The sequence below is a fragment of the Ursus arctos genome, unplaced genomic scaffold, assembly GCF_023065955.2.
Source record: "Ursus arctos isolate Adak ecotype North America unplaced genomic scaffold, UrsArc2.0 scaffold_22, whole genome shotgun sequence".
NCBI lineage: Eukaryota > Metazoa > Chordata > Mammalia > Carnivora > Ursidae > Ursus > Ursus arctos.
This window is the reverse complement of record NW_026622897.1, coordinates 52,556,582-52,574,788: the sequence shown is the minus strand read 5'-3', so window position 1 is coordinate 52,574,788 and position 18,207 is coordinate 52,556,582. Positions and strand designations below refer to the sequence as shown.

The 18,207-nt window shown below is 37.0% G+C and overlaps 1 protein-coding gene across 3 annotated transcripts in view; it reads left to right on the top strand.

Annotated features, from left to right (window-relative positions):
• Positions 1 to 18,207, top strand: part of UVRAG (UV radiation resistance associated) — a 295,641-nt gene that overhangs the window by 14,914 nt on the left and 262,520 nt on the right. For all 3 annotated transcript variants that reach the window (XM_026518125.4, XM_057317031.1, XM_057317030.1), the window contains exon 2: positions 12,367 to 12,484. In XM_026518125.4, coding sequence (XP_026373910.2) covers positions 12,367 to 12,484 — 118 coding nt within the window. The remainder of the gene's footprint in view (positions 1 to 12,366; positions 12,485 to 18,207) is intronic.

Below are 18,207 nucleotides of genomic sequence, written 5' to 3'. Positions count from 1 at the left end.
CACGATGTCACACTGCTTCTGGTAATGGCTATCACAGATAGCTGTGCTTAAAGGTTAGTTGCTGTCTCTGTTTTTTTAAAAATGTAAATTTGGTTTTATTTTAAGATTTATTTATTTGACAGAGAGAGAGAGAGTGCAAGCATGGGGAGGGGCAGAGGGAAAGGAGAAAGAGAATCTCACGCAGACTCCCCACTGAGCATGGAGTCTGATGCAGGGCTTGATCCCATGACCATGAGATCATGACCTGAGCTGAAACCAAGAGTTGGACACTCAACTGACTGAGCCACCTGGGTGCCTCTGGTTTTATTTTAAAAAATAAACAATATATTCATATGGATCACAATTCAAAGGTATATATAAGAATGAAGAGTCTCCATACCACTCTGTACTCCAAATACCCATTTTCCCTTTCCTGGGACAACCAGTGTTACCAGTTATATTTTATGCATCTCCAATAATTACATAATTATATTCTTTTTCCCCTATGAAATACAGATGCTAGCATGTTAAACACACTGACTACATAAACTTTTGTGGTTTTTTTTGAGAGAGAGAGAGCGAGCGAGCAAGAGTGAATAAGGGAGAGTGAGTGGGGGAGGGGGGAGAGGGAGAGAGAATCTTAAACAGGCTCCACGCCCAGTGCGGAGTGGCGCTTATTTTCACAACCCTGAGATCATGACCTGAGTTGAAATCGAGTCAGACACTTAACCAGCTGAGCCACTCAGGTGTCCCCAAGCTTTTGTGTGTTTGTTTTAATTAATGGTATATCTTACAGATTGTTCCATATCAGTGCTCAAACAGCTGCCATATAATTTATCCTTTATGGTCACTTAGTATTCCACCATAGGATATCTCGTAATTTAGCTAGTCCCCTATTGGTGGGCATTGAACGTATTTCCAGTTTTTTGCTAATACAAACAATAGCGTATTACATATATTATAACACATATCTCTAAGTACATATTTTTTCACAAATGGAGAAGTGGAATTACTGAGTCAGAGAATACGTGCATTTGTAATTTTGGTAGCTATTGCCAGGTTGCCATCTTCCGAGGTTTTCCATTTGGACCCTTTTCAGCCAAGTGCTTCTTTTGCCACTGCCTCGCCTCTGAATATGTTAGCAGACATTTTGGTCTGTGCCAATTTTAGTGTAGTTTTAGTTTGCATTTCTCTTATGAGTGAGGTTGAGAATCTGTTCATGTTTAAGTGTTATTTGTATTTCCTTTTCTGTGAATTATCTGTTAATATTCTTTGCCATTTTTTTTCCTGTTGGGCTGTTGGATTTTTTTCTTATTGATTTTTAGGAACTCTTTGTATTTCGGTGAAATTGGTTATGTGAGTTAAAAAGTTTTGGTTAGGTTGTTTTTCCTTTGACTTTGCGTGTGACAGATTTCACCATGCATAATTTAAAAACGTTTTAGGTAGTAAAATTTATTGATTTTCTTTTTCTTTTTATGGCTTCTGAGTTTTTTATCATTCTTGGGCCTTTGAGGTAATAAAATAGTTCTTCATGATTTCTTTTGGTACTTTATGCATTCATTATTTACACTTAAATATTTTTAAGCCATTTGGAATTTGATATAAGGTATAGGGTATATTTCCTAAACACACACACAGACTTACACACACATACCCCTTTTTCTTTTTCTTTCTTTCTTTCTTTCTTTTCCTAAACACACACACAGACTTACACACACATACCCCTTTTTCTTTTTCTTTCTTTCTTTCTTTCTTTCTTTCTTTCATTCATTCATTCATTCATTCATTCTTTTTAATTTTTATTTTTATGGCTACTCTATTGCCCTAACATCTTTACTGATTAGTTCATATTTCCTTAAGGGCCTTTTGACACCCTTATTTCTTTTGTTAATATTCTTTTCATCCTCAACGATATCCATTATTTAATCTCCCTGTTAAACCCATTTTTGCTTTAGACTCCTATGTGGTCTTATCCTTTCTTTCTGTTCCTCTTAATATTACTTTAAAACTTTTTTATTATGGAAATTTCAAAGAATAGTGAAATATGTACAGTGCAATGTGTATTGTATATATCAGTGTATATTGAAGGGCATATATATGAGGGGGTGTATAATGAACTTCCAGGTACCTGTTATGTAACTTAAGTAACTGCCATGTAATGGCATATCTTATTTTACCTATATGCCTACCTAATCATCCTCCCTCCCTCACCTCAATTATTTTAAAGCAAATTATGGCCACGATATTACTCTTTTTTTTTAAATTATTTATTTATTTTTTTGGAAAGAGAGAGAGGGAGGGAGAGCACAAGTAGGGCGAGCAGGAGGCAGAGGGAGAAGCAAGCTGCCCACTGAGCAAGGAGCCTGACGTAGGACTTGATCTCAGGACCCTGGGATCATGACCTGAGCCAAAGGCAGACGCTTAACCAACTGAGCTACGCAGGTATCCCCACAATATTACTCTTAACACTTGGACCACCGAGAGCTGTCTCCTGTCCTCCACTTTTTTTTTTTTTAAAGATTTTATTTATTTATTTGACAGAGAGAGAGACAGCCAGCGAGAGAGGGAGCACAAGCAGGGGGAGGGGGAGAGGAAGAAGCAGGCTGCCCACTGAGCAAGGAGCCTGACGTAGGACTTGATCTCAGGACCCTGGAATCATGACCTGAGCCAAAGGCGGATGCTTAACCAACTGAGCTACGCGGGTATCCCCACAATATTACTCTTAACACTTGGACCACTGAGAGCTGTCTCCTGTCTTCCACTTTTTTTTTTTTTTAAGATTTTATTTATTTATTTGACAGAGAGAGAGACAGCCAGCGAGAGAGGGAGCACAAGCAGGGGGAGTAGGAGAGGAAGAAGCAGGCTTCCAGTGGAGGAGCCTGACGTGGGGCTCGATCCCAGAATGCCCAGATCATGCCCTGAGCCGAAGGCAGACGCTTAACTGCTGTGCCACCCAGGCGCCCCCTGTCTTCCACTTTTTATCTTCCAGGTCATCCTTTGTAATTCTGTGTCTTTCTTCTTTGGTCTTACATTTCTAGAATCGCAGTTCCCTAATAAATGCTCATTGACAGCATACTGCTGGATTGTTTGACCTCAAATTGGCCTTTTTGTGTACACAAACTCTAGCTCTTTAGTGAGGTTACATACTCTGAAATTAGGGAATGCCATATTTGTATCCCCAGAATTCTTAGCATGCTGTGTGAAGGAAATACCTGCAGGATAAAAGAGAAGGAAGAAGGGAACAAGAGAGAGAGGATGAGAGATACAGGCAGAGAACAATGCTAGACCTGTCACTACAAAGGCTTGTGTATTAGAGCGACACTACCTGGAGGAAACATGGAGGAAGAAGGGCAAATTTGGACCTTCCACCAAGATTGGGGGTAGGTAGGGTGGAGAGAAAAAAACCTAGAGCCAAAGTGTATAAGAAATGTGGAAAGTTCAGAGATATATTTTGTCTTTTCCTGTGGAGAAGCCTGTAGTATAATTTCGTAGTGTTTACTAAGTGACTGAATTAAATTCTAGGACTGAGTGAGAGCGGATTGAGTGTCAAAATAAAGGCTTTAGTTCCAAGGTTGTGTGGTTTGTATCAGAGAGCTCTCAGTTAGGGATGGGAGCTATAATGCATTTTATGAGAGATTAGAATTAGGTGTTTTTTTGTTTGTTTGTTTAAATCTGTAACATTGGCTGTTGGTACTATTTGCGTATAACCAGTAGCACCAAGCGCTAGTTATAAATAAAGTGGTTTTGGGTTCTTTTCAAAACTTTTTACAGGGAGTCTTTCAGGTGGGATCAAAAGATTAGAAAAAATAGGTGATTGAGTGCTCTAATACAGAAGGAGCTTTTGTATTTTTTAAAAAAGACTGATCTAATTTATCAAGCTTAAATTCTCAATTCAGTAATTCAGCATTTTCGCCTCCTGTGGGAATGTGGAAAACTAATCTTCTCTCAGGTTTGCTTTTGTTGTCCCTCAAAAAAGTATACCAAAATAGTGGTAATCTGAGTTTACTGGAAACAACCTGGGCCTTATTCCTCCATGCCATTTAGCCTAGCCCCAGGCAGGAAATAAATGCCTGACATGGAAAAAAACAAAACAAAACAAAAAAAACAAGTTGAGGATCAGAAAGGGGGCAGGTGCCCAGAACAAGTTTGACTACATTTCTAAACCAAATGCTGTTTAAAAAAATTATCTCATAATATCTGTGATTTTCTACATTAGGGATTTGCAAACTGGCGAACAGTTACTGGCATTTGTAACTGAGGAGACTAAGAAAGGTTATCATGGTTAAAAGATTGTAAACCAACAAACAAGACTATGAAGAGAATGGATATGTGCTGAAAAACTTAAAATAATTTACTCTCTGCCTGCTTACGTAATGAGTTGGAACCCCTGATCTACTCATTCAGGGTATATAGTAATATTTCTTTATGTGAGCATTTAAAATTTCATGCTCTTTTGTGTTCCATATTAGCACTTCTTAAAAAATGGATACATAGTTTTCGATTGTATGAATGTACCACAATTTAAGAGTGGTTAATAAATTTTTGCTTTTATATCCAATATCAGAATAAGTATATGTGGACACATATTTGTGACTTGTGGAATTGCTTGGTCAAATATTACATACAATTTAAAATTTAATAATTATTGCTAAATTGCCCTCTCTCCAAATTGAACCAGTTTATATTTCCTCCCACATTATTTTCCTTACACATATCAGCTGTGACAAAAACTGAATAGTTTGACCATTTAATCAGATAAGATTCATTTTCTATTGCTGAGTAAGAAAATTTAGTGGCATAAAGCAATATCATCATTTATTTTGCTTATGATTGTGCACTTTCATTTGGCTGTGGTAGTAATGACTTGTCTCTGCTTTATTTGATGTCATTTCTGGTGGCTCCAAGGCTGGGGGCTGCTGTGGTCACTCACATGTCTAGCTCTAGCTGGGATCTCGCTTGAGGCTGTGGAGAACAACCACGAAGTCCTTTTCATGTAGCTGTTTGGTGTCCTTACATTCAGGTGACTGGGTTCTAAGAAAGGGCCTCCTAAGACAACTAGATAATTTTATGGTTTAGCCTCAGAAGTCATGTAGTCTAATTTCTACCGTAGTCACAGGCCTGCCTACATGTAAGGGAGAGGAAACATAGACCCCATTTTGTAATGGAGGAGTGGAGGTATCGCATTGTAAGAGAGCATGGGGGGTGTGATGTATTGGTACAGCCATTTGGAAACTAGTCTGCCATGAGGTGGAATGATTGTTTCGATGTGTGCATCTCTAATTAGGAGTGTGATTATACATCTTCTCATATTTTCATTGACCATTTCCGTTTCTTTTTATATCCTTTTCCCCCTTTTCAGTTGGGCTATAGATTATTGATTATATTATTGATTTATAATAGCTCTTGTAGTTAAGCAAATTAGACTCAAAATTTGTTTTGAAGATACTTCTGTATGGTCTTAGAAGTGATAAAAGGTGTATGTGGGATGGTTATTTAGTTTGGCAATGGTGGGGGATTTGTGGAGTGATTATATTTAAGAACCATAGTACTTTTGTTTTTGAAGCAAGGGTTACGGATAGGGAAGGAAGGGTGAATGGGAGCCATGTCCTCCTTCTGTTGGGCGTCAGCCTCCCTGAATCACTCTTCACAGTAGTGATAAGGAAGAAGATCAAAGACACATTAGTTCTCTTTGGTCATTATGTACCTCAGAAGTCAGAACATATCTGCAAGGGAGTGGTAAAGCTCAGGAGGAATATAGAACCCCAATGATGTATTTCACTACTGAAAATGGCTTTGGATTTCTTTTTGTTCTGGGGTGTGATTTGACTGTTTTTAAAGCCGTGCTGTCACCCATATTGAGATTCAAAATTGTATCAACAAAAATGAGTTGACCTACCAGGAATGATCATTTTCTAAAACATGGGAATGTTTAACAAAATGAAACATTTCTTTGTACCCTGCCACTAAATGTTACTCTTCATCTACTAACCTGTTATGGATAAATCATAAATAAATAGTCACAATATAAATCTTCCTAGTTGTAATCTTTGACAGTTTTATGGGGACTCTGTTGGTGGTTGTCATTGTAATTCTCATTTTAGGTATAGTTTGATCCAGAGACACTTACATCGTTGGCAGGACCTGAATTTCACATCTCTTTACTCTGCTTTCTTCCCTTTTGGTTTCATTCTTTGGTTTTACTGTGATGAAAGACAGCTGCCAACATCTCCAGCTCTGTATCCTTCCATGTTCAGGGCCATTGTGAAAAAAAAAAAAAAAAAAAAGAAATCTCAGTAATTTAATAGAATTTCGGAGTCTTTCAGTGGTCCTAATTAAGTCATATTTTATGCTCAGGGGGAGGGAGTGTGTTGATTGTCCTGATCTGAGTCATGACATGAACATTCTTGGGGTTGGAGGTAGAGTTAATTCTACAGGAAACATAGAGATTCATAGTAGGGGAGGGTGATTCTGCAAAGGAGTTTGTTTGTTTTGTTTTTTTGTTTTAGTCAAATAGGTATTGGGCAGGACAAAATAAACACAATATAAAAAACGAAAAACTTTTCTTAGACTACTGTTATTTTTTTCTTAATATTTTATTTATTTCAGAGAGAGAGAGAGAAAGCGCATAAGCAGGGGAGACAGAGCAAGGAAGAGGGAGAAGCAGACTCCCTGCTAAGCAGGGAGCCCAATATGGGGCTTGATCCCAGGACCCAGAGATCATGACATGAGCCTAAGGCAGACGCTTAACTGACTGAGCCACCCAGTTGCCCCTGACTACTGTTAAGTTTTGAAGTAGTTGGCTAACAATAGTAGTAGTATTAACAAGTTCTTTAGAGGCAGCAGTTTCAGTCATTACTAATGAGTAATTATTTTTTTACTAAAGCAAATGCTTCAGATCTACAATGCATACCACTTAAGTCTTGTTTTAGAATTTATATTTGAAAGATTTGTAAAAATGTTTAGGAATTTAGGGTCATAGTGGTCTTTCGCTCACCACCAACATTTCAGTTAGCAGAGTTGTGCTGTAATTATAGCTATCAATCTTCCAAATAAAATCTGAATAGGAAATTTTAATTTTATATGTTAGTGAATGTTTTTATTCTCTATATAGGATGTTTTAGAGATAGTGTTTCAAAAATTTTAAACCATATTAATTCCAATTTAAAAATTAAAATCTGTTCAGCTTTAGTTTTGGGGGTGGATGTTATTAGAGTACAACTTTGCCGCCTAAACCTACTGCTGAAGAATGATGGACAAAGAGCGTTTCATAACTGTAAAGGCATAGAACAGTTGAGAAAGTTTAAGGAGATTGCTGGTAAAGAAAACTGCATAGGATGTTATCTTAAAGAATAAATCCAAAGTTTGTGGAAATTTTAATTACTCAGACTGTTCATACTTTCCTGAGATACTTGAGCCAGTTTAGATCGTAAGATTTGGTTTCAACTGTCTTTAGGTGGGCCATTTGAAGAGGTCGTCTTTTTTTTTTTTTCTTTCAAGATTTTATTTATTTATTTGTCAGAGAGAGAGAGTGCGTGCGCATAAGCAGGGGGAGCAGCAGGCAGAGGGAGAAGCAGGCTCCCCGCTGAGCAAGGAGCCCGATGCGGGACTTGATCCCAGGATTCTGGGATCATGACCTGAGCTGAAGATAGACGCTTAACCGACTAAGCCATGCAAGTGTCCCATACCAAGACATTCTTGACTGGGTTAATTCACTGGAGATTTAGTAATTCAGTCCAAAAACATATATTGTGTGCCTGCTATTTGCTAGGTACTCATCCAGATGCTGGAGACACAACTATAAATAAAATTAAATCTCTGGGACGCCTGGGTGGCTCAGTTGGTTAAGCGTCTGCCTTCAGCTCAGGTCATGGTCCCAGAATCCTGGGATCAAGTCCCGCATCAGGCTCCTCGCTCAGCGGGGAGCCTGCTTCTCCCTCTGCCTGCTGCTCCCCCTGCTTGTGTGCACGCACTCCCTCTCTTTGACAAATAAATAAACAAAATCTTTAAAAAACAAAATAAAATCTCTTCCTTATAGAATTTATATTCTTGTTGGGGAAGATAGACAAATATCTGGAACTAACCCTATTTCCAATATAGGTAAGATTACATATTTTTTTCAAGTATATATCTGGGGGAACTGAACAAGAGAGGATCTTTTAGGTCACTCTGGTTTCTTCAGTACTTCTTGAATCATAGGGTAATAATTTGGATGAGATAGATGATATGTCCTAACACCAGTGGTAATTTTTGGTATTGTTGTTATATTTTGGACTATGTTTAGTTGATTTAAACTTTTTCTTACTTATTTAACTTTACTTTTTGAGTATGTAAGGCATTTATATGGTACAGAGTCAAAACTATATAAGCAAGTAGCAGGTGAGTCTTACTTTTCTCTGTATTCTCTCCAACTTGTTCTCACCCCCATAGGTAATCATTTTTTATGAGTTTCTTTTTCTTTCTTTCTTTTCTTTCTTTCTTTTCTTTCTTTCTTTCTTTCTTTCTTTCTTTCTTTCTTTCTTTCTTTCTTTCTTTCTTTCTTCTTCCCTTCCTTCCTTCCTTCCTTCCTTCCTTCTTTGGAATATTTTGATTTATTTTATTTTTTATTAAAAAAATTTTTTTTATTACATTATGTTAGTCACCATACTTTTTATGAGTTTCTGACTTAACCTTCCAGTGTTTCTTTTTAATTGCACTAAATCTTAGGGGAAGGAGAGGAAGAGAGGAAGTGGGAGTGAAGTGAACGGTGGGAATAAAGAAGAGTTTTATTAATAAAGTAGTGCTTGTGAAATGTTTTATTGGCACTCTTTTTGTCCTGCTTACACACCTCCTAACTCTGAAAAAGGCAGTAACTTAAAAAAAAAACAAACACTTTATTTTGGAATAACTTCAAGTTTACAGAAAAATTTCAAAAATCTTCAGAGAATTTCCTTCATTCAATTTCCCCTAATGTCATTATCTTACGTTACCATTTTTCATGTGTCAAAACTAAAAAGTAACATTGGCACATTATTATTAATTAAACTCCATTTTATTACAGTTTAGCATTTTTTAAAAATAAAAAGCTTTATGATAAAATTGGAATAAATGTTATTAAAGAGGAAGCCAAGACAAAGGGCACAAGAGGGTTCATGTGTACATTTACTGCGTTTCACCAAGATCACATCAATAATTTACCTGTAAAGAGTTGATTTCCTTTGTCCCTTCTAGCTGCTGGGAGCATCTTGTATTTTAATTAATCATGGTGTAATGAGAATACTTACCCTAATGCTTTTGAAATAAATAAAATAGGGAAAAAGGCAAAAAGTTGTACAACCCAAAGTCAGTGCTTTAAGTATAGTTGGTTAATTTGTGGAGGAGGTTTTTGGTTTTTTTGTGTTTTTTTTTTTTTTTTTTTTCTGTAAACCTTCTTATAAAATGCCCTGATGTGGTCAGTTCTGTTTACCCACGTTAGTGGAAGGAGCATGGAAACGATAGTGATACATTGGTACTCCACCCAGATGGATGTTTATGGACTCCACTGCTGATATTAGAATTGCAGAGCTCGGAGTCAGAAGGTGTCTTGGAGCTGGTTGTGCTAACTTCTTAGATAGTGGAAAGATCTCTTCAGTAATATCTATGCATCGATTATAGATTACATCTCTGGCCAAGCCTTGCACATTGCGTCATAAGGCAGTCTGTTCCATTATTATTGTATTTGTCATAAAATTATTCTCTTGTGCTGAAGGATAGATCATTGCTCACTCTGCCCTGTGTGGCAATAGGGCAGTGTAAAGACCAAACCGTATTAATTATATATGTGTGTGTGTTTATGATATAAGTGTATGATATATAGCCACGTATATAGGTGTAAACCCTTGCTTTCCTTTTGCTTTCTTTCCTTCCTTCTTTTGAGATATACCACTCATTTATTATTTACTATTTTATATTTTGTTCCGTAGGAATGTTGGGATAAAGAGATGAATAATGATAATGAATAAAACCTCATGTCCTGGGGTTGTTAGGATTAAATAAGATCATATGTACAAAGTGTTTAGTGCAGAGCATGGCACATGGTAAACATTTAATAAGTGCTGACAGTGTAGTGATGGTAATGATCTCTGTTATTAAGAGATTAATAGGGAAGATAACTAATCAACTAATAAGACTAGGTTAAATGAAATAAGCGCTATAGGAGAGATAGAAGCAAAGTTCTTATTTGGATATAAATAAAGGATTAACTAATTTCACTTAGAGACAAAGGAAGGAGACGTCTTCTCTCCTAAACTTTGAAGTAGAAATAGGATCTCCTTTAAGAGAATGGTATTCTGGGGCACCTGGGTGGCTCAGTCGGTTAAGTGGCTGCCTTTGGCTCAGGGCATGATCCCAGGGTCCTGGGATCCAGTTCCTCGTGGGGCTCCCTGCTCAGAGGGGTATCTGCTTCTCCCTCTCCCTATTCCCCTTCCCTCTGTTCATGCTCTCTTGCTCTCATTCTCTCTCAAAATAAATAAATACAATCTTAAAAAAAGAGAGAGAACGGTATTCTAGATTGAGGGGCTAGCATTAGCAAAAGCCTGGGGCTAGGAACGTGCATGATCCTTTTCATGGAACCTTAAGCATTCATGTGTGACTGAGGGGTTGGGTATGTAGATCTAGTGAGAAGTAAAGATAAGATGTGGAGAGGGTCAGATTGTACAGGGTTTCGAAAGCAATAGGGCAAGTGTGTACTTTATTCTAGAGGCTTTGGGTAATATTTTCAGGTCTTTGATCAGAGGATCAAGATTGTAATCTTACAGCAAAATAGATGTGGTTAGTGCTTCCTGTTAATTTCAAATCTTGATCCAGAGGGCTAATGAAAAATATATAGGAAGAAGAGATAGTTGCTGTAATCCAGGGTATGAAATGGAAACCATTGGCAGATTGTGTAAAAATGAGTCTTTTAGAATAAGCCCTAAGAACTTTTTATTTTTTAAAGATTTTATTTATTTGAGCGAGAGCGAGAGCACGAGCGGGAAAAGCTGCTCAGCCTGGAGGAGACCATGAAATAGCTGGAGGAGGTGGAGGAGGAATTTTGTGGCCTGCGACTCCTGTCTCAGCTTGGGGAGAACACCGCCCCCAGCCTGGCTGTACCTGAGGCTCCCTGCCCCAGGCAGGCCTTTCGCAAGACTGATTGTCACTCACCGCCACCGCAGGGCTGCCGCAGGGTGTCCAACCCCAAGGGCCTGAGGAGAGGAAGCTGGGCTGCTGGGGGCGGGGAGCATGCCTGGAGGGGCCCAGCTGGGATCACTAAAAAAAAAAAAGAGAGAGAGAGAAAAAAAAAGAAAAAAAAAGTTCTTGCCAGCCTGAGGAACTTTTTGTAAATATATTTGGGCCTTTTCATACTTAAGAGTATTAAACAAATTTATTAGACAATAACCTCTCTCAAAGAATCTTAATCTCTAGATTGGGAGAAAGGATTAGGTTGCTATGCACATGGAAAGAAAGAACTGTACTTTTCCAGCTAACTGCGTGTGTAATTGAAGATGGGCTTACTTGAGTAGATTGGGCTGTCTTTTAGCCTGAAGGGAGAGCTTTAAGCATATTTTAAAACTGAGCACTTGATTTCTGTTTTTAAGTCTGAAAATAATTATTTGACACAGGGAACTAGCCTTTGGGAATGATCTGATGTGCCGAGACTCGAGCATGGCCAACATCTTCTCTTTTTGATATGCTTTTCTTTGGCTATTCGTTATCTTGTATTTTTGTTGATTTCTGCTGTCGCTTATGAAGTGTTTGCCTTTTCAACAATGGGGACTCCAAATGATTTGTGCATCTTAGTTGGAGAAATTGTTGGGAAGGAGACCTGATCAGGAAAGAGAGATTGGTTGGCTGCTGGGCAGGTGAAGATCTAATTTAAGCTCGCAACAGTTGGGTTATTGGCTGGCTGGAGTGCCCAGTGAGTTATGTTTTGGCTTGACATCTTTTCCTGGTTGTACAGATGACCTGGCATCTCGAGTACACTAGCAACAGGGGTGTGTGTATGTAAAAACTGCTTGTCTGTAGGTATGAGATGGACTTGCATGTCTATTCTTCTGAAGGGAAGAAAGCAAATTACTGCTTACTTTATATTCCAGGAAATACTAATGCTGTTGTACAGGTATATAGCACTTATGTAACATTTATGCTCTCGACAGTACTTGATATCTGTTGTCATTTCATGCTCACAACAACCTTGTAAATGAGATTGGGCAGGTATAATTCCTTTGTAACAGAGGGGATGCTGAGGCATATGAAGAGACTGGGTTAAGGTTACTGGCTCAACAAATCAATAACGGGGACAACTTCCTGTGTTTCATTTTCGGATCGTAACTTTCAGAAGATTTTATAGGAGGAAAAGCTGAATGTGTCCCTCTTTGCTGTTGTTATTTTTAGCGACGTCTTAGACACCTTCGAAACATTGCTGCCCGGAACATAGTTAATAGAAATGGCCATCAGCTCCTTGATACCTACTTCACGCTTCACTTGTGTAATACTGAAAAGATATATAAAGGTAAGGGAATTTGTGGGCTTGCCCACAAATTGTTACATCTCATTTTTATTCTTTTGTAACACAAGTATCAGTGCCTCTTCTATTTGCTGTTATTGCGTATTGGAAAGCCAAATTGTCAGGCTGTCTGAAAATATTTGAGTAGTTGTTACGTATATCATATATAAAAGAAACGTGGCTTTTGGATAGTTCTTAAATTAGTAAATTTATTTATGGATGTTAGTTATTAGTGTTTTTATTCTAGTAGCTATCATTAAAATAGATACGAGTCCAGTATATATACTGATTTTATTTTCTTTAAAATGTAATTAATTTTTAAAAATATAGAAAAATTGGAACCAGTTTATGTCTTCTCATATCTGTAATTCCTTGTGTATATATGGGGTCATTTTTAGAAGAATGGCATGGTTCCCTTGAATTCATTTGCATGTGTTGTACTGTGGACTGCTCCATAAGTGGCAGTTCTGAGAGTAGACCAAATAAGTATTTGATTCAAAATCACAAGCATCTTTTGAATACGTACTGGATGAAAAGTGCTTGGATATAATCAGTTGCCATGTGTTGGGTGGTACAAGGGAACAAACATGGTGTATGCCAGGAATACTGAATTAGGATTGAAAATACATAGTCGGTCTAGCTGTGTGACACTGGACAAAGATTGTGGCTTTTTGAACCTCACTTTTCCCATCTGTAAAGTGGAGATGATGATGCCTTATGAAGTTGGCAAGACAGATTTTTATGAGGAACAGCTGAGATTAGATGATAACACTTGATAAGATGTGATTGAAGATCTATGTATATAAACAGAAAGTGGTGTTATTTTGGGCGGGGAGCCCAACAATGTGGGGCTTGATCCCAGGACCCTGAGATCATGACCTGAGCTGAAGGCAGACGCTTAACCAGCTGAGGCACCCAGGCACCCCAGGTTTTAATTACTTTTAAAGACCATTATTAAAGCACTTGTTGTTATTAACACCTTTTTTGTTTTTTTAATTTCAATACCAATATATGCTCATTAAAAGATTCAGTCAGGAATTATATAGGGTAGAACCCCCACCATAATGTAAATAGCATTAAAATAATTTTTAAGGATGAAAAAAAGGAGTCTAAATTCTGCATTTTCATATAATTTTATTTCATTCTTATTTTTCATTGTAACCATTGCAAATTCTTAAAACACTATGTTAATCTGAATGATTTATGCTAGCTACTGTAACAAATACTGCAAATCTCAGTGGCGTAATGTAATAAATTTCTTACACTAAGTCCAGTGTAGGTGTTCTTATCAGGCATAGTCTTGGCAGCTGTCCTCTAAGCAGTGACTCAGGTATCCCGGCTCCTTCTATTTTGGAATGCTGCTATCATCAATATATGACTTTTGGCATGGCAAGAGAGAAGGATTATTTGAGGGAGATTTTTTTTTAACGGAAATGGTCTACATCAGTTCTATTACATTCTATTGGCCATAAATCAGTAGTGTCATCCTTTTTAGATGAACAGGGGACTGGGATATGTTGTCTTCCGATGTGCCCAGAAGGAAAATGAAACAGTTTGGTTATTGTTTGTTTTAAGGTATAAGCATTTTTGCAGACCTTAATACATTTGGTCTACTGCTCAGTAATGGGTTTTATCAGTAGCACTATATGACAATGCCGGAGTGTTTTATTTTTTTAGATTAAACAAATTTTTTTCGTTTTTAAGTAATCCAGTGTGGGGCTTGAACCCACAACCTCGAGATCAAGAGTCACATGCTCTACTGACTGAGCCAGACAGGTGACCTATGTGAGATGCTTAAAATTTTTTTTTTTAAGATTTATTTATCCATCTTAGGGGGAGGGAGGGGGCAGAGGGTGAGAGAGAGGGAGAGAAGCAGACTCCCTGCTGAGTGCAGAGCCCCATGGGGAGCTCCATCCCATGATTCCGAAACCATGATCTAAGCTGAACCTGAGAGTCAGATGCTTAACCGACTGAGACACCCAGACACCCCGAGTGTTTTAAATTTTTGATGGCTTTCTGTATAATCAGTCCTTGATTATCTTCATTAAAACTTCTATGTTCTTGCTCCAGTGTTATCTTTGATAATAATAATTAACATAGTACTTAGCACATTTTAGGTATTTGGTAATTTCTAATGTTAACAATCAAAGTAGTTTACAAGAAGAGAGTAGTCATGGGACTGGTTGATGACCATCTTATAAAAAGTTGTCTAAGAGATATGATGGAAACAAAGTGACTTTTTTGGTTTATTTTTTGTCTTCTTCTAGCTCAGACTACACCTTGAGTTTAGAAGTTATCATAGACTGCTTCTTAAAGTTCTCACAATGAAATGATCATTCATACAGCAAGAGAATAGCTGGTACACCACAGAGAAGTACAGTCTCTGCTAGTGCTGTTGAGTCTGTCACTAACTGGCAAGCCCCTTGGTTAGGGCATTTAGTTCCTCTTGTGAGCTTTGGTGGATTTATCTTTAAAATGAGAGAATTGATGATTTCTGAGACTTCCTCCTACTCCAGAATATCATGGTCGAATGGAGTCTATTTATGGTCTTCCTTTGGGCCCACATGTTGGGCTTTATAACTTTTAACTACCATAGGAGGAGCCAGGAAGCTGTTTCCTTAATAAGTCTAGTTAATCCAGCTTATCTTGTTGGATCTGTGATGACAAGCACAAATATTCATTTCATGATCATTATGTGGCCGTTGGTGTAGGATGACCATGATAGAGGGCCAGTTGGCTCTTCTCACAAAACCACCTGTACCACCTGTGTAGTGACATCATTTCTTGGTTTTGTTTATTTATTTTTAAAGATTTTATTTATTTATTTGACACAGAGAGAGAGAATATGAGCGGTGGGGAGGGGGAGAGGGAGAGAGAGAGAAGCAGACTCCCCGCTGAGCAGGGAACCCGATGCAGGGCTCAATGCCACCCAGGCACCCCCATTTCTTAGTTTTAAAAGAAAATTTTGGTTTTTTTTTCATTGGAAGAATATTTGAAATACTGATCTCTAAGTTACTTTTTTATTTTGCCTGAATTCACAGCAGATTCTAAGAAGTTATGTGTGAGATTTTTTGACTTTTGACATCTTTTAGTGCTCTTAGGACATTGCCTACCCCTTAAGTAGTTCAGATCAAAGTTATCACACCCCCAGAGAACAAAGCTTTGTGTTAATGGATGATGAGCTATGTTCTAATCGTGGTTTCCTCTTAAGCTTGAAATTTTATAAAATCAAGTTTGTTCTTCAGTCATAGTTCTTTTTTCACCCATGAAATGTGAGTGCCCGGAATGCCAACCAGTTATTTCAAATACATGAGAAGATGAACTCCATATAATTCAGAAAATTTTAGGTTAGTTTTGTTCATTGCACTTGAAACAACGCTTGGCATATATTAAGCCCTCTTTTTTTTTTTCATTTAAATTTTTGAATAGCTAATGCAGTCATGGTTCGAAAAATATATAAAGGTTTAAAGTTCACCTCCCGTCTCCCTCGTTTTTTACCCCGCCCTAATAACCACTGTTCTACATTTCTTGTTTCTCCTTTCTGAATTCTTTATGCAAATACAAATAAAAATAGTACCAAACTATATATATTTCTATGCCTTGCATTTTTCACCTAAAATGTCTCAGATGTTTTTCTATAGATAGCTTCCCTAATTTTTCAGAGCCTCCTTAATTGTTTTTTTCCTGCATGGTTTTGCGTTAAATAGGTGTACCGTGATTTATTTAACTGGCTTCTCTTGGTAGGCATTTAGGGTGTTCTAGTCTTGTTATGCACACAGTATTGCTTTGAATAACTTCGTAAGTACATTATTTTGTATGAGTGCTAGTAGAACAGTGGGGTAAATTTCCAAGATGTGGAAGTACAAAGGATGTGTACTTATAGTTTTGGTAGATATTGCAAAACTGTCTTTATTTACATTCCCACTTGCTAGGTATGAGTGCCTTTTCTCCCACAGGCTCACCACCAGACTGTGCAATCAAACTTTGGAATTTTTGCCAATCTGATAGGTGAAAAATAGTTTCATAGTATAGTTTGTTTGTATTTCCTCTTTTATGAGTGAGGTCGACGTACTAAAAAAGCATTTGTTAAATGAATGGAATGCTGCATAACAACGAAAACATGCCACTGGCATTTGTATCTAAAGGGCCCTTTCATGTAGAAATAGGTCTTGGATGGTATGTTTTTGAAATAGTTTTGTTTAAATTGAATTAATAAAAATTAATAGAACTGTGTTAATAAAAATTACAGTTTAAAAAGTGTTTTTAATTCACTATTTCATTTGAGCCTCACAATAACCCTGTTATTTTCCACTTGTCATTATCCTTTGAAAGGTAAACTGTGTGACCCAAAAGGTTAACTGACTTGTCCAGGGTGAAGATCGTAGGTGGATTGGAGACTGGAACTATTTTTTGACTCTAAATTCTCCTACATTCACTATTATGTTTTGTATCATGCTGCTAATTTTATTGACAATATTTTAGATGTAACAGAATGGTGGACAGTGTAGGACCATGTTTAGCATATTGGAAATTACCTCAGACTCCATGATTTCTTGTATGGCTTTTTTGTGGACCTCTTTCCATTTAAGTTAGCAGGTCTATTTTGAAGGTGTAATGGAGAAAGCAGACTGTTTAGTTTCATTTATACATACAGTCATTCAGTCAGCAAAGTTTTGGAAGAAATAATGGTACTAGTCATCTTCTTAGAGCTGAAGATACATATTTTGGGAACTATTTAATTTAGATACTTTGCAGATTAAACTGAGGAATTCTGTCTTTCTCAAGAAAAGAGGAGCATCTGTATTTTTTTCCGTTGATTTTAAAGTAATACATGCTTGCAAAAAAATTCAGGATTTTTTTTTTTTTTTTTTTTGTATAAAGTGAAGGTACTTTGAAATAAAAAACAATTTTCTTTATCCCTTTTAGGTTTCTTTCCCCCTAAAGCTAAACATGGTACATATAAATTAGAATTCACATGTGCACGCACACACACACATATACATACCTACACACAAGCATTTTTATAGTTAATTTATGGTTGGAATACTTGGTTAATCATTTGGGAAGAAATGAAATGAATAATACTTAGGGTTGCCCAGTGTTGGGAAAACAGGTATTTTCATAAGTGGGATTGTAAATTGGTACAACACTTTCATAGAACAATATGGTGCTATCTACCAAATTCAAACTGTATTTTTCCTTTTATAGTGCATTTTACTTCTAAATGTTTAGATCCAAGTGTCTAGGATATATATCTCTGAATGATTGTTTATTTATAAAATTACTTGAAATATCTAAAAATTATCAGTAACTTAAATGTTCATCAGACGGTCCTTTTAAAAAACAATTAGAATATCCCTTTTCTTATTTCAAATAATTGTTCAAAATAGAAAAATAGGAAACTGCCAAGCAGAAAGTAAAAGTTTAACAGCCTACTCCTGTCACCTAAGATAAACATTACTAACATAATCATAAAAATTTGGATCCTGTTGTAAATTCTTAGAACCTTATCTTTTTATTTTAACTTAATAAAGTGACTATCTCACCACAAAATAAAATGATTATCCATATCTTTTTTTTTTTTTTTTAGGAAAGACAAACATAGTGTCATATAGATAGTATGTTTATCAAGAAGTGCTTTAACCTGAAGAGCTTGTCCCTAAGCGTTTTATGTTTAGGCCTACTCTTCATTTATTGCCTGACTATTCCTCAGCTTCAGTTGTTAGTAG